Here is a 15,875-nt window from a genome sequence, read left to right on the forward strand (position 1 = left end):
TGTAGCCAATGTAGCAGCGTCAATGTAGCGAAGGAAAAGTGGGGGACAGATACCAGAATAGGCACGGAACATAGATTGTTCCACAAAGCCAACAAAAAGGCAGGCATAGCTCGGACCCATGCGGGTGCCCATAGCTACACCTTTAGTTTGAAGTGGGAGGAGCCAAAGGAGAAATTATTAAGAGTAAGGACTAATTCCGCTAGACGGAGCAGAGTGGTGGTAGAGGGGAACTGATTAGGTCTGGAATTCAAAAAGAAGCGGACAGCTTTGAGACTTTCCTGATGGGGGATGGAAGTATATAGGGATTGGACATCCATGGTGAAAATAAAGCAGTGGGGGCCAGGGAACTTAAAATCATCAAAAAATTTAAGAGCGTGAGAAGTGTCACGAACATAGGTAGGAAGGGATTGAACAAGGGGGATAAAACCGTGACGAGGTATACAGAAACGAGTTCAGTGGGGCAGGAGCAAGCTGAGACAATAGGTCTACCAGGACAGGCAGGTTTGTGGATCTTGGGTAGGAGGTAGAAACGGGAAGTGCGAGGTATGGGAACTATAAGGTTGGTAGTGGATGGGAGATCCCCTGAGCGGATGAAGTCGGTGATGGTGTGGGAGACAATGGCCTGGTGTTCCTTAGTGGGGTCACGATAAGAGGGGTAAATAAGGAGGTATCCGCGAGTTGTCGCTGTGCCTCGGCAAGGTAAAGGTCAGTGCGCCAGACTACAACAGCACCCCCCTTATCAGCGGGTTTAATAGTGAGGTTAGGATCAGTGCGGAGGGAGTGGAGAGCAGAGCATTTGGAAAGAGTGAGGTTGGAACGGGGACAAGGTGCGGTGAAGTCGAGACGGTTGATGTCCCGGCGGCAGTTAGCGATAAAGAGATCCAGGGCAGGCAGAAGACCAGAGCGGGGTGTCCATGAAGAGGAGGGTTAAAGATGGGAGAAGAGGTCATCGGTGGGGGTGGAAGAGTCCTTGCCGAAGAAGTAGGCTCAGAGACGGAGACGGCGGAAGAAGAGTTCAGCGTCAAGGCGAACGTGGAACTCGCTGAGGTGTGGGCGAAGGGGGACAAAGGTGAGGCCCTTACTGAGAACAGAGCGTTCTGCCTCCGACAGTTGAAGGTCGGAGGGGATGGTAAAGACCCGGCACGGATGAGAGCTGGGATTAGAGGGGGGAGGGGGGAGGCTGGGGGTGTCAGTGGAGGCGGGAGTGTTGGGGTGAGTGGAAGATGGAGCCTCTGAGGACCCAGGAGCTGACGATGGGATCTGAGGGAGACAGGGTTGCAGTGTAGTGGTGGGGGAAGAGGAGACGGGAGTCACTTATGCTCTGTCTGCCAGAGAAAGTAGGATCTCCCACTGGCCACACATTTTAATTCCACATCCCATTCCCATTCTGACATGTCTATCCACGGGCTCCTCCACTGTAAAGATGAAGCCACACTCAGATTGGAGGAACAACACCTTATATCCCGTCTGGGTAGCCTCCAACTTGATGGCATGAACATTGACCTAACTTCTGCTAATGCCCCACCTCCCCCTTGTACCCCATCCATTATTTATATACACACATTCTTTCTCTCCCTCTGACTATACCCTTTGCCCATCCTCTGGGTTCCCCCCCCTCCCCCTTTTCCTTCTCCCTGGGCCTCCTGTCCCATGATCCTCTCGTATCCCCTTTTGCCAATCACCTGTCCAGCTCTTGGCTCCATCCCTCCTCCTCCTGTCTTCTCCTATCATTTTGGATCTCCCCCTCCCCCTCTCAAATCTCTTACTAGCTCTTTCTTCTGTTAGTCCTGACGAAGGGTCTCGCCCCGAAACGTCGACTGTACCTCTTCCTAGAGATGCTGCCTGGCCTGCTGCGTTCACCAGCAACTTTGATGTGTGTTGCTTGAATCACAGGAAAAAATTGGTTCAGCTGATTGAGTTGTGCCATGAAAACCTTGCAAGGAATTGATTGTTGAGTTAAAGGGGAAGTCAGGAGACCTCATTGAAGGGTGAGCAGCTTCAAGTTTAGGGCATTAACATACAAGGATCTATCCTATGTGTAACATTGATGCGATTACAAATAAAGCACAAGTGGCTCTCCTTCATTTGGAGTTTTAAGGGGATTTGGTACTTCATGAAAGATTCTCGCAAGTTTTTACAGATGTACGATGTAGAACACTTTAACTGCTGAGAGTTGTAGACTCAGGCTACGTCCACACTACGCCGGATAATTTTGAAAATGAAGCCTTTTCTCTGTTTTGACCCTCCGTCCACATTGAAACAGCGTTTTCATCCCCCGAAAACGGAGCTTTTCTAACACACGCTCCAGAGCGTGTAAATTTGAAAACGATTGTTGAGCATTGTAGTGTGGATGGGGTAAACGGAGATATTTAAAAACGCTGTCATAACAACACGACAATGCTTTTTCTGCTTGGTACTGCGCAAGCACTGGCGGACAGCTGTTGTAACGCGGCAGTGTGAACGGCGTGAGAGTTAAATTGTAAAGTGAGTTTTTTTGACTAGATCCCCTAAATTGACTTGACTGAGTCTATCTTTAAAAATATTAATGTCAGAAATACTGCGCAGGTCTGGCGACAGAAGATTCCACTCTCTTGTTGATATTGGGTAGAGGACGGCTTCATGCGTGTGTTGTTTACTTTATTGTCTACATTAATAGCTTGTTTGGAGTTAAAATCTCCACGTTCTCCACTGCTTTGCCGACTTTGTACTCGTTTGTAACTCGCAGAAACAGCTCAACTTCATGGTTTGTCTAAACGAAGAAGTCCGGTCTGCTTTTTCCGGCAGAGGTTTTCTTTGTATTCCTCGAAGACATTGTTGAAAACTTTCTTTTGCTGTTGTTGTTGGTGGTACTCTAGCTTTTGACCAATGGAAATAGCACAACGCCGCCGCAGAAACACAAATATTATACCGTTTCCTCTTCGCTTGTTTTCTGTAGATGTGTCTGCGCATGCCCAGTAGGAGTAGATTCGCCCAAATATCAGTTTTAATGTAGACAGACATCTTGAAAAACGCCTAGTGTGGACGCCTGTCGTTTTTACTTGAAACTGGTGCTTTCAAAACTATCCGGTCTAGTGTAGATGTAGCCTCAGCCAATTCTATCATATACGCAACCCTCCCCACAATTGACCTCAAGAAGGCAGCATTCATGATTAAAGACTCTCACCATTAGGAACGTGCCCTCTTCACATTACTACTATCAGAGGAAGGACTAGAGCCTGACAACCCAGGCTGAACATTTCAGCAAGAGCAACTTCTGCTTTACTGTTGCAACTTGTAGCAACTTTTGTTTTCCACTGTACTGCTACTGCAAACAAATTACACAACATTGTCAATGATAATACTTCTGATTAAGGAAAACATTGGATATATATTTAGAATATCTAGTGAGTGCTATGGTTTCACTTATTTTCAGTCTATTAAATGCTAATTTACTATCATTAAGATAACAAAGGAAATTTTACCTTTTTTAAACAATGAGTTTCTCTCGCAAGAAAAGGATACCAGCTGAATTTTCCATTATCTGGAATTGCATTTTAACCTGTATTATGCAGTGCAAAGGTGTAAATTAAAGGTATGAAACCAGACTGACTACCTAAAACCCAAAGAGATGCATCTACACAGAGCAAAGTACTAAGTTGCAAGTCAAAACAAATCAAAAGGTAACAAAGCAAATTACTCCAACCTAGTTCGTTCTTCAGAGCTCACTCAGAATTTTGCTTCACTTAAATTAGTAATTTGGTGTTTATGAAAACATCAACATTATCTTTCCATTCAGTGTTTAATTCTGTTTTATTGATATGCATCTGAAAGGGGGAAGAAAATCAACATACAATGAGCTGAAATGATTATTTGGTTCAAATACAAAGTCCAATCAATAAAACAAGTATACCAAATTACAGAGACACTTTCCCACCATTTTACTTCATTGTACCATTTACTGGAATTACACTGGAACAGTGAAGTCAGTAATAGTGCTTACAGAATAGTGCGTATGGGGCTGAAGTCCATTTTTCTGCTGTGATAGGGTCTGAGGTCTGTGTTCTGTCAAATTATTCTACTTGTGTGGTACCCAAACCCACTGCATTGGCATAAGCTGAAAGAATTTCTATAATTTGTTTTGTTTCAAGCATTAGACGAGCCTCCGCTAGCCAATCTTGTGCAACCCTTCTTGGTTCTCCGCGAAGCTGGTTCACAAATTTAGCAGCAAGCTCTAGATCACCATGTTCAATGCAGAATGAGGCATATGACAATAGTTTAAACGTGTCCAAGCCCTCAAGGTGAAGTTCCTCAGGAGGCTTTGTTACTTGCGGTTCCATTAGTAGAAAGGATTGCAGATAGGAGAGGAAGTATTGAAACAGACTATTTCTTGTCTCATCTATCATGGCTACACGCCGTGCTATTTTCCGTACTGTGTAGAACCGATGACGCAATGCCTCTTCGCTGTACACTCCACGAGAAAGACACTCTTGAGGAAGGGCTCCTGCTAAGGCCTGAGTGAACTTATCATCTCCACAGCTATTTGTAATGGCTTCTATAGCATTCTGCAGAGGCTCTGTTGGGCTATCACCAGAGGCCGTTTTTAACGTGTATTGCAGAGCTTCTATAGAGAGCCAAAGTTGATGTGCCTTTCTAGCCTCCTCTTCTGCAATAACATGACCTGAAAAAAGGTAACATTATTCAACTTACAAAGGGCAGGTATACAATAATTAAAAGCTTATTTTAATCTGGAAGCATAACAACAGTTTGAATGATACTGTGTTCTACAGTAACAAAGATTAGGAAACACGTTTGTGGAAGTATGCCTTCTGCTACATCTGTATCCACCACTTTCTGTCCCATTTGAAACAATGAGTTACACTATTTATCAGGGAGCCCATAATGTGTGGTCAGAAATGTAATTCCAACCCCAGTAACCACACTTTTGATTGATGGAGCCCTCTATCTTTTGTTCTTCTGCTGTAAACATTTAAGAATCTTCATATTCATCTTTCATTTCTCTCACCTATCGCTGCCTTTATCATGATACAGTCTCTTGTAAGCGAACCAACCTTGGTATCCTCCTCCCAGGCTAAAATCTCTAGCAATGAGGATTTTGGTCCTGCAAGTCTGTGCTATAATTTCTTCACACACACTTGTTCCGGACTCAGTTAAAACTGTTATTTTAAAGATTTAAAAGAAAAATATTCCACTGCTGGAAATCTGAAATAACTAAAAATGTTATAGCTACTCAAAAGAATCAACAGGATCTGCAGAGAGAAACCAAATTAAACCTTTAAATGTTAATGACCGTTCTTCAGGACCTTGATCAGATTATGCAAACTTCCAGATCAGCAAAGTACTACCTGTATCCATAATTTGATGTGAATTGATTCTTAAGAGAATAATTTTGGAGACTACGTGATACACCAGTTCATCACTCGCATGTTGTGTCATGCCTGAAATTGGATGAAGCTCTCCGAGTGCAATCGAAGGCTTTGTAAAACTGATCCTAACTCCATCAAGCACTCCATGATAAAAATAGTAACAATCCATTGATCTTCTACATCTGTTACCCACAGGATCCCAGATGGATGACATTTACATTTTTTCCCTTATCACCTTAGCAAGAATGATTCTACACTTTATAATGACTAGAAAGCTAGAACTAGAACATTTTTTAAAACTGAATTTGTCATTCTGTCCAATTCCCAGATGTATTTTTAAACAAATCGTCTCTCAAAATTTAGGCCATACTATCCTTGCGTTTGTCCCAAGATGCTGATGGGAGACAATAAGAATGGTATTGGAATTGGAGTTTGCGTACAATGAAGAAGTGATGATAAATGTTTAAGTCAGGATGACCTGTAACTTCAAGGTGACAGTGCCCCAGTAAATTGCTCAGCGCCTTTCTCGGTGATTAATGGTGCACGTGAAGAAGTCTTGTTGAATTAATCATGGTGACATAAGATATATGAGCTGCAGAAAGTCATATGGCTCCTTGAGCCTGCTCTGCATTCAATTAGATTGAGGCTAAAATGCAGTTTCCTGCATTATCTCCATAACCCTCAATTCCCTTGCAATCCAAGAATTTATCTCAGCCTAGAATGTGATAAGGACTCAGCATCTACATTCCTCTCAAATACAGAACTCTCAAAGAAATCTAACCTCCTCTTGAGTCATGAACAGTCTAGACTTTCACACTCAGGGAAACATCCTCTCAGCATCTATCCTATTAAGATGAGGTGCTTATGGAGTGCAATGCTGGGACTTAAATCCTTTGACTGTAGAAGATTAAGAGGAGATTTGATAAAGATATACAAAATTATGAGGGGTATAGATAGGGTAAATGCAAGCAGGCTTTTTCCATTGAGATTGGGTGGGACTACGACCAAAAGTCATGTCATAGAAAAGTACAGTACAGAAACAAAATTATGAAGGGTATCATCTAGTCCATCCCAACCATTTACATTGCCTACTCCCAAAACCTGCACCAGGACCATAGCCCTCCATACCCCTACCATCCATGTACCTATCCAAACGCCATGTAAACATTGAAATCACTCGTGCTGGCAGCTCATTCCACACTCTCACAACCCTCTCACTGAAGTTTTCCTTCATGTTCCCCTTAAACTTTTCACCCTTCATCCTTAACCCATGACCTCTGGTCATAGTCCCATCCAACCTCAGTGCAAAACTGCCTGCTTTCATTTACCCTATCTGTACCCTTCATGATTTTGTATACCTCTATCAAATCTCCTCCTAATCTTATATGTTCCAAGGAATAAAGTCTTAGACTATTCAATCTTTCTTTACAACTCAGATCCTCCAGACCTGGTAACATCCTTGTAAATTTTCACCGTACTCCTTCCACCTTATTTCCATCATTCCTGTAGGTAGGTGACCAAACTGCAAACAATACTCCAAATTAGGCTTCACCAATGTCTTACTCAACTTCAACATAACATCCCATCTCCTGTACTCAATATTTTGATTTATGCAGACCAATATGCCAAAAGCTTTCTTTACGACCCCATCTACCTGTGATGCTACTTTCAATGAATTATGGACCTGTATTTCCAGATCCTTTTGTTTTACTGCACTCCGCAGTGTAGTAATATTCACTGTGCAACACCTACCCTGTTTGGTCCCACTGAAGTGCATCACCTTGCAGTTGTCTGCATTAAATTCCACCTGCCATTTTTTCAGTCCACTTCTCCAGCTGGTCCAGATCCTTCTGCAAACCATGATAGCCTTCCTCACTGTCCACCGCACCCCAAATCTTGGTGTCATCTGAAAATTTGCTGATGCGGTTAACCATATTATCATCCAGATCACAAACAACAAGGGACCCAGCACACCACTGGTCACAGGCCTCCAGTCAGAGGCAACCATCTACTACCACTCTCTAGCTTCTCCCACAGTCAATGCCTAATCCAGTTTACTACCTCATATTGAATGCCGCGCGACTGAACCTTCTTGACCAACCTCCTATGCGGGACCTTGTCAAATGCCTTGCTCAAGTCCACATGGACAACATTCACTGCCTTGCCTTCATCCACTTTGCTGGTAACTTCCTCGAAAAACTTGACAATTAGTTAGACCATGCACAAAGCCATGTTGACTATCAGTCCACACCTATCCAAATTACTCACACATCCCATCCCTTAGAATACCTTCCAATAAATTTCCCAATTATAGGCTCACTGGCCTTTAATTTCCTGGTTTACTTTTAGAGCTTTTCTTAAACAGCAGAACAACATTGGCTATTTCTCAATCCTCTGGCACCTCACCTGTCACCAAGGATGATTTAAATATCTTTGCTAGGGCCCCAGCAATTTATGCAATTGCCTCCCACAGGGTCCGATGGAACACCTTGTCAGGCCCTAGGGATTTATCCACTCTAATTTGCCTCAGGACAGCAAGCACCACCTCCTCTGTAAACTGTATAGGGTCCATAAAGTTGATGCTTTGCCTCCCTGCTATAGACTGTCCCTGTCTCCTGAGTAAATACAGATGCAAAAAATTAATTTAAGAACTCCTCCATCTTTTTTGGCTCCACACATGGATTTTCATTCTGATCTTCCAGAGGACCAATTGTGTGTCCCTTGTAATCCTTTTGCTCTTAACATATCTGTAAAATCTCTCAAGATTCTCCTTTACCTTGTCTGCTAAGACAACCTCATGCCTTCTTTTAGCCCTCATTAATTCTTTCTTCAGTGTTCTCTTGCATCTCTTATACTCCTTAAGCACCTCAAAGGCAGCATCCATTATTAAAGACCTCCAGCGCCCAAGGCATGCCCTTTTCTCACTGTTACCATCAGGTAGGAGATACAGAAGCCTGAAGGCACGCACTCAGTGATTCAGGAACAGCTTCTTCCCCTCTGCCATCCGATTCCTAAATGGACATTGAAGCTTTGGACACTAGCTCACTTTTGTTTTAAATATACAGTATTTCTGTTTTTGCACATGTTTTAATAAACTATTCAATACATGTAATTGATTTACTTGTTTATTTATGACGTTTTTTTTCCCCCTCTCTGCTGGATTATGTATCGCATTGAACTGCTGCTGCTAAGTTAACAAAATTTCATGTCACATGCCGGTGATAATAACCCTGATTCTGATTTGTTCTTACCTGCATAGACAAGCTATGCATCTTTTTTTTCTTAGCCAGTGGGTTCCCTACATCTGTTTTCTTTACCTTTTATTGTGACAGGAACATACGAGCTTTGTACTCGTCAAATTTCACTTTTGAAGGCCTCCCACTTTCCATGTACTCCTTTGCCAGAAAACAGCCTGTCCCAATCCACACTTGCCAGATCCTTTCTGATACCATCAAAATTGGCCTTTCTCCAATTCAGAACCTCAACCATGTATCTGACCAATCTTTTTGCATTTGATTTTGAAACTAATGGCATTGTAATCACTAGATGCCAAGTGGTCCCCTATAGAAACTTGTGCCCTGTCTCATTTCCTAATAGCAGATCAAGTATTGCACACTCTCACTGGGATTTTTATGTACTGATTAAGGAAACTTTCCTGAACACATCTGATAAACTCTATCTCATCTAGTCCTTTTTACAGTATGGGAGTCGCAGTCAATATGGGAAAGTTAAAATCACCTACTATAACAACCTTGCATTTCTTGCAACAGCCTGTGATCTCTCTACAAATTTGTTCCTCTAAATCCCTTGTATCTCTTTTTTTTCCAAACTCCAAAGAGTATAGGCACAATCTCTGTATATACAACCATATCGTTAACTCATCAGCAGCAGGAATAACAGAATGATTCTAAATATTGGTAAAATAAAGGTCCTCCACTAATGGGACCTGCTACACAACAGTCTGGTTCTGGAAAACATCGACCACTTCCTGAATCTCACCTCTCACTAAAAGCAGACATCATTTACGAAATTCACTAGCACAACTTTTGTCTGAGGAAAAGTGTTTTTGTACAACAAAACCACAGACCCAGCCCAAAGTGCACTGTCTTTTAGGTAACTGTGGTCCTCACCATACTATATGCTTTGAAGACATCTACTACCTATTCTCTGGCACCTCCAAGGACTGGAGAGGTACGGTCAGGCAGCACGGAAACAGGCCCTTCTTCCCAACCGATCCGAGCCAAACAAGATGCCCACCTAAACTAGCTCCATTTGCCTGCAAGTACCGTATCTCCTCAGAATCCTCTAAATCCATTGACAAGATAAGCAAATTAATGTTATTATCAAGGCACTATCTATGCTTAGACAGTTCCCATTAGCTGGCCACATCATTTACACCATTATTATGCCTGAGGAAATGAAGGCAGGCATCCAACATGCCATCTTCACCACGTCCGATGGATTGTTGGACTTGAAACCCAAAGGTCATTCTGTTCATCGCCACTCCATAGACCTATAGAATTTTCTGTGTATATTCTACCCTTGTTTGCTTTCCAAAATACATCATCCCTCATTAGAGGGGATTAAATTCCAACTGTCATTGCACCTCACAACTTTTTAGCTCGTCTACATCACACTGCAGCTTTAAGCACACTTCCTCTCCATATACAACACTTCTTCGATCATCTGTAATCTTCCTCACCATACCTTGTACGTTCATAACGCAATTCGTTAACGGTTGTTACAAACATCAAAGGTGGCAGCACTAATACTGGCCACAAGCTTCCAATCGAAAAGCAACTTTCCATTATCAACACCTATTGCTAAGCCAATTTTGATTCCAATTTGTCAGCCTGCCTTCAATGCCATAAACTCAAACTTCTGGGCCAGCTTACCACGTGATACCTTGTCAAAAGGCCTCATGAAAGTCCACGTAGACAGTATCTAACATACTCCACTTATCAAAAAAAAATTAGTAAAATCTGAGATGGCATTTCCCATGCATTAAATTTAACCTCTGTGTACATTTGTCAATTCACATTGTAAGCAGATGAACTCCAGAACTCATTAGTTCCTAATAGCCAAACTGAAAACGATCCGTATATTCTTAAAGTTTTCCATTAACTAATCCATGCCATGTGGATTGTATATACTTTTGCCACAGTGTTCTGACAAAGAGATGAATTTTAAACCCAGTGGAACAGGCAAGTAGGAAAGGTACTCTGTTAAGCGGACAAGAGCTTTGTTCAGTATTCTTTTGATGGTGTCCATCTAAGTAACTGACAGTATTTCTCATGCTCCTAAAGCAAATCTGTTAGTTGGGAACCTCAGGAGATGTAACCGTACTCAAACTCCCACTTCTCTTATGAGGTGAGAAGTCTGATCCTGTTAAGAGCTTGGCTCAATGGATGTTTCACTTTAGAATTAATATATTTGGCGACTTTTCCTCTATATTTTGTAAGAATTTCCAGCAATAAGAATTGTTTCGAAATTACAGTGTACACCCCCCCTCCCGTCATGGCAGTTTGCAAAATGGAATTTCCCCTTAGAGTTCACAAATCACTACACAAAAAATTGAGATATAGAATAAAAATTTTGCACTTAACGAATTTAAGCATAAAAAAGATGAAGTGCAAATGAAACAACACATTTTGAACATGTTTTCAAGAGTTCACATTGCAGAAAATTGTGCTATAGTTTTCCAGGAACATAATCCCTCTATAACATGGGGGTACACTGTACTGTAGCTTTGAGTAAGTCTTACTAAAGCTTTTCATAAATTACATGAAATAAGTGGAATGACAAATAACCACTCACTCTCCATTGCCTTTTCAATACCCTTCAGCCTGGAATAAGCTGCATTCATTTCCAGTGTAAAGTTGTCCAGTTGTTCTTGAGATAAGCGTCTGTACTGCATCTCATATTCCGATAATTTCTGTTGTAGCTCCTATGAAGTTTTAAAAAAAATCAAATGGCATGAAACTTGTACAAACCTGCATCCAATAGCACTAAATGGCCTTAAACAATTTTTCTTTGTGGCCATACATTTCCTTTTGATGTACTTTTAAAAGGAAAGATCAATAAACTCCCTAGAGTGAAAATAAATAAAATTATTTAATTAGGCAAATGAGCACAGGAATAGGCTCTTCAGTTCATGATGGCTATGCTGAGCACACTGCCAAACTATACTAATTCTTTCTCACATGATCTATATCCTTCCATTCTCTACATATTCATGCATCTAACTAAAGTCGTCTTAAATGCCACTATCTTACCTTGCTTCCACTAACATCACTGATACCCTATTCTAGACATCTACCACTGTGTAAAAAAAAACTTGCCCCGCAAATCCTCTCAACTTTTCCCTTCTCCTATTTGATGCTGCAACCCCAACGAAAAAAAAATTCTGGTTGTCTAAGCAACACATACAAAATGCTGGAGAAACTCAGCAGGCCAGGCAACATCTGTGGAAAAGAGTACAGTCAACGAGACCCTTCAGCAGGACAGATATTTATGCCTCTCAGAATTTTATAAACTATGAAGTTTCCGTCAGCTTCTAATGCTCTAGAGAAAATGAATGAGAAAGGTGCAACATGGTCACTTAAACAAAATCCTTCCAAGAGGACCACAACCTTGTCATAGATTTTGGAGTTTTGTGCATCTCAATGACCTGGAGAGTTATGTTGGCTGGAGTCAGAGATTTATGCTTTGGTTCTTGGTAGGGTCAAAGAGTAGAGGCCAGAACCAGAGTGGTCCACCATCCCGCAGGTTCAGTGGTTCAGCTCAGGGCAACAACCCTGACTAGTCAAACAAAACTGTTATGGAAATAGCAATTAAGGATCCTTCTACATCTGTGTGCAACGGTATTCCTGAATCTCCAGCCGGGGCTTACATGAGGGACAGTAATGAAAACCAAGCTACTGACACAATGAAGGAAGCCCTGAACACCGTCAGAGATGGAGAGCCTTCATTGCTGCCCTAAACATCAGCAATCTAACAGGCAGTAGGTAGGTTAACAAAATATATTTTAACGTTTTAAACAGAAATAAGCAGGGGTCCATTTACAATCTGTGTCAAATTAACTTGAGCCAGTCATAATGTCATAACTGAATTCCACTACACTGGTATGTTCCTTAGTGCACAAGATAAATGCTCAAGAACAAGAATGTTAATGGAAGCAGTGCTAAAAGGAGTCTGTAAAGCATTATCTACAAAGCGATGACAATACTGCTGTGCTGGGCAGTTGGCACCAGTCCAGCAATCAATCACACCATATCAGCATGAAGGAGATACCTCTGAAGGCTGGTGTTTGGCAGGTTGGTCAAGTGGTGTGACTGGTCACTGTTAAGGCAAGTGGCTCAGGGCTATAATGTGGCCAACACAGTGAGTGCAGGCTATAGTTGGGAATTTGAGCCATTTCAGCTATAATTCGATTGAATGGCCCAGTCTAGAACCTACTATTTTTAAATGGAAGTCAAGTAAATGTTCACCCTGTTTAACATAAACAATTTTAGACATAACCCTGTACCCTGAATATGCAGGATAACTGAATTTAAAATTCGGTTATAATTCTGCAAAGTCAAGGTCCCAAGAGCATTACATGAAAGGAAATATTTCTCTCCTCAAGGAGAAAGGAAACATGAAAGGTGGGTTAACCAACTGGTACATAGCTGACAGCTAAATACACAAAATTCAGTTCACTCCATAAAATGAGGACATATCCAATTCAGCCAATTAAACTAGTGGTCCCCAACCACCAGGCCACAGACCGGTACCGGGCCGCAAAGCATGTGCTACTGGGCCGCGAGGAAACGATATCATTTGGCGATATGAAACGATACGAGTCAGCTGCAACTTTCCTCATTCCCTGTCACACACTGTTGAACTTGAACATACGGTTGCCAATTGTCCCGTATTAGCCGGGACATCCCGTATATTGACCTAAATTGGTTTCTCCCATATGGGACTGCCCTTGTCCCGTATTTCCCCCGCTAAGGTAGAGCGTTCCTACAAAACCTTTCGTGCCGAAATGGCGTAAAGTGAAGAAGCAATTACCATTAATTTATACGGGGAAAATTTTTGAGCGTTTCCAAATCATACCAAGTAACACATAATCATACCAAGTAACACATGAAACCTAAAATAACACTGACATATAGTAAAAGCAGGAATGATATGATAAATACACAGCCTATATAAAGTAGAAATAATGTATGTACAGTGTAGTTTCACGTAACAGAATTGGGAAGATTAAGCCAAATCTTGAATTTTGCAGAAAAAAAATCGGCACGTATACGCATGCACACACAGTTGCCCACGCAGGGCTTCATGGTCATGATAGTCTTTCTCAGGGTAAACACAAGTGTCCCGTATTTGACTGCTACTCTTGTCCCTTATCTGGGAATGAGAAAGTTGGCAACCCTACTCAAACACTCCCTCCTGCCCCCATCAGCCGGTCCACAAGAATATTGTCAATATTAAACCGGTCCGCGGTGCAAAAAAGGTTGGGGACCCCTGAATTAAACCATCATCAGCCCATGTCCAATCACAAAAATGGAGATCACACTTTATTATTATTTTTGATGGTAAGGGGGATTGTCTTTTATCGTTTATCATTTAGGTGGAGCAGTTGACTCCATCCTATAAAGATACAAATACACTGCCAAGGGTGCAGAGATGTTATGGGGATAATTTTAATGACTGTTTATCTATACATCTTCTAATTTTGTATAAATCCCTCAGGTCCCCTTCAACCCTCTTTGCTCCAAAGAAAACTAATCCAACCTCTCCAGTCTCCCCTTACAACTGTGACACACCATCCCAGGCAACATTCTGGTGAATTCCTTCAGGTTTCTCTGGCGAGGCTGCTTCTTATACTAAGGGAACCAAAGTTACACATATTGTTCTGAATGGGGCCTCACCAATGTTTTACAAGTTTGCATAACTTCCCTCCTTTATATTCTATGGTATGGTTAATAAAGTAGCATTCCTCTTGACTTTTTTACCACCTTATCCACCTGAGCTGCCGTTTTCAAGGATCTTTGGCATTGTACACCAAACCCTCTGTACTTCAAAGCTCCCTCAGGACAAATCACTATATGACTTTTGACCTCCCAAAAATGCATCAATTCACATTTACAAGGACTAAATTCCATCTGCTATTCTTCTGCCCAATTTACCAACGGATCAAGATCTCTCTAACACAAAATTATCCTCCTCACCATCCACAACACCACCAAATGTTGTGCCTCCAAGTTCCCTGGTTTCCTTCCACTTCTCCAACACCTATGTGTTAGGTTTGTTTGTCAATATAAACTGCCACCAGTGTGTGTTAGGTGAATGACAGAATCGTGATGGAGTTGAGAATGTGGAGAGAGGAGTGGAAGAATGGGTTTGCTTTATGAGTCAAACCAGGAGGTTCATTTCAGGCCACTGAGTCTATGACTCAGAAATAAACTTACCTCCTTATATTTCCCTTTGAACTCCTGTTCCTGAACTTTCAGTACATCCCTCAGATGATCAGTGTGAGCAGCGGCTTGCCTACGTAGTTGGGTTCGCATCTCTGCCTCCATCACTTCACGTACTTCTTCAATCTGAATTTGAAAACAAAATATTATTTACACAGAGAAATCTCTACCATGAAAAGTACAATTAAAACAGGTCAACACAGGCAGGTTAACATTCCAGTTATTCTCACTCTTTAGTACTACCACATAACCCTGCATTATTCACTGAAAAATTCTTTACCCCTGCACTCCAAACTAGAAGATGACTGATAATCCAAAAGGATTTTGGGTTGTCAGAAATAGTCATCAACCTGAGATTTAACTCTTTCTCCACAAACATTGCTTGATTTACTATATTTAGCATTTTATGTTCTATTCTTAAGATTTACAGCATCTGCGATTGTTTTGTTGGTAGATTTTAAGTTCTCTGTACGTAAGATTAAAGTACCAAACATAGAACAGAGAACAGAGGCCAAAGGGATCAGGGGGTATGGAGGGAAGGCTGGTACAGGGTTCTGAGTTGGATGATCAGCCATGATCATACTGAATGGCGGTGCAGGCTCGAAGGGCCGAATGGCCTACTCCTGCACCTATTTTCTATGTTTCTATGTTTCTAGAAACTAATCGAAAAGAAATGCTATCTCTTGTATCTGGAGGACTGAAATACAAGGTGGCAAAGTTATGTTACAGCTACATAGAGACCTGGTTAGACTTCCAAGCAAATCAGGCTGCCACTGCTAAGGAAGGATATATTTGCTTCATTGCAACTGCTGCATAATTTATGAGTCTGGCTCAAATCTTAAACTACAAGATTACATAAACCAGAGCCGCATTTTGTAGAAAGTAGGTGAAGGGATAAAGAGTGGGTTAAGTGAGTTGATTGAGGTTTTCGAAACTTTAAGCAGATTCAATGGGTAGATAAACTATTTCCACAGATTGGGCATCTAAGATTGGAGGTAATAATCTAAAAAAATTAGATTATGCCTTTGAGGACTGAAATTGCAAA

At 41.6% G+C, this 15,875-nt stretch overlaps 1 protein-coding gene across 2 annotated transcripts in view; it reads right to left on the minus strand.

Annotated features, from left to right (window-relative positions):
* Positions 1 to 3,845: 3,845 nt before the first annotated feature.
* Positions 3,846 to 15,875, minus strand: part of immt (inner membrane protein, mitochondrial (mitofilin)) — a 57,301-nt gene continuing 45,271 nt past the window's right edge. For both annotated transcript variants that reach the window (XM_063047057.1, XM_063047056.1), the window contains 3 exons: positions 14,825 to 14,956; positions 11,181 to 11,310; positions 3,846 to 4,657 (listed from right to left, as the gene is read on the minus strand). In XM_063047057.1, the coding sequence (XP_062903127.1) occupies positions 4,050 to 4,657; positions 11,181 to 11,310; positions 14,825 to 14,956 (870 nt within the window). In that variant the 3' untranslated portion in view covers positions 3,846 to 4,049. The remainder of the gene's footprint in view (positions 4,658 to 11,180; positions 11,311 to 14,824; positions 14,957 to 15,875) is intronic.

This window comes from Mobula hypostoma, chromosome 4, assembly GCF_963921235.1.
Source record: "Mobula hypostoma chromosome 4, sMobHyp1.1, whole genome shotgun sequence".
NCBI classification, from domain to species: domain Eukaryota; kingdom Metazoa; phylum Chordata; class Chondrichthyes; order Myliobatiformes; family Myliobatidae; genus Mobula; species Mobula hypostoma.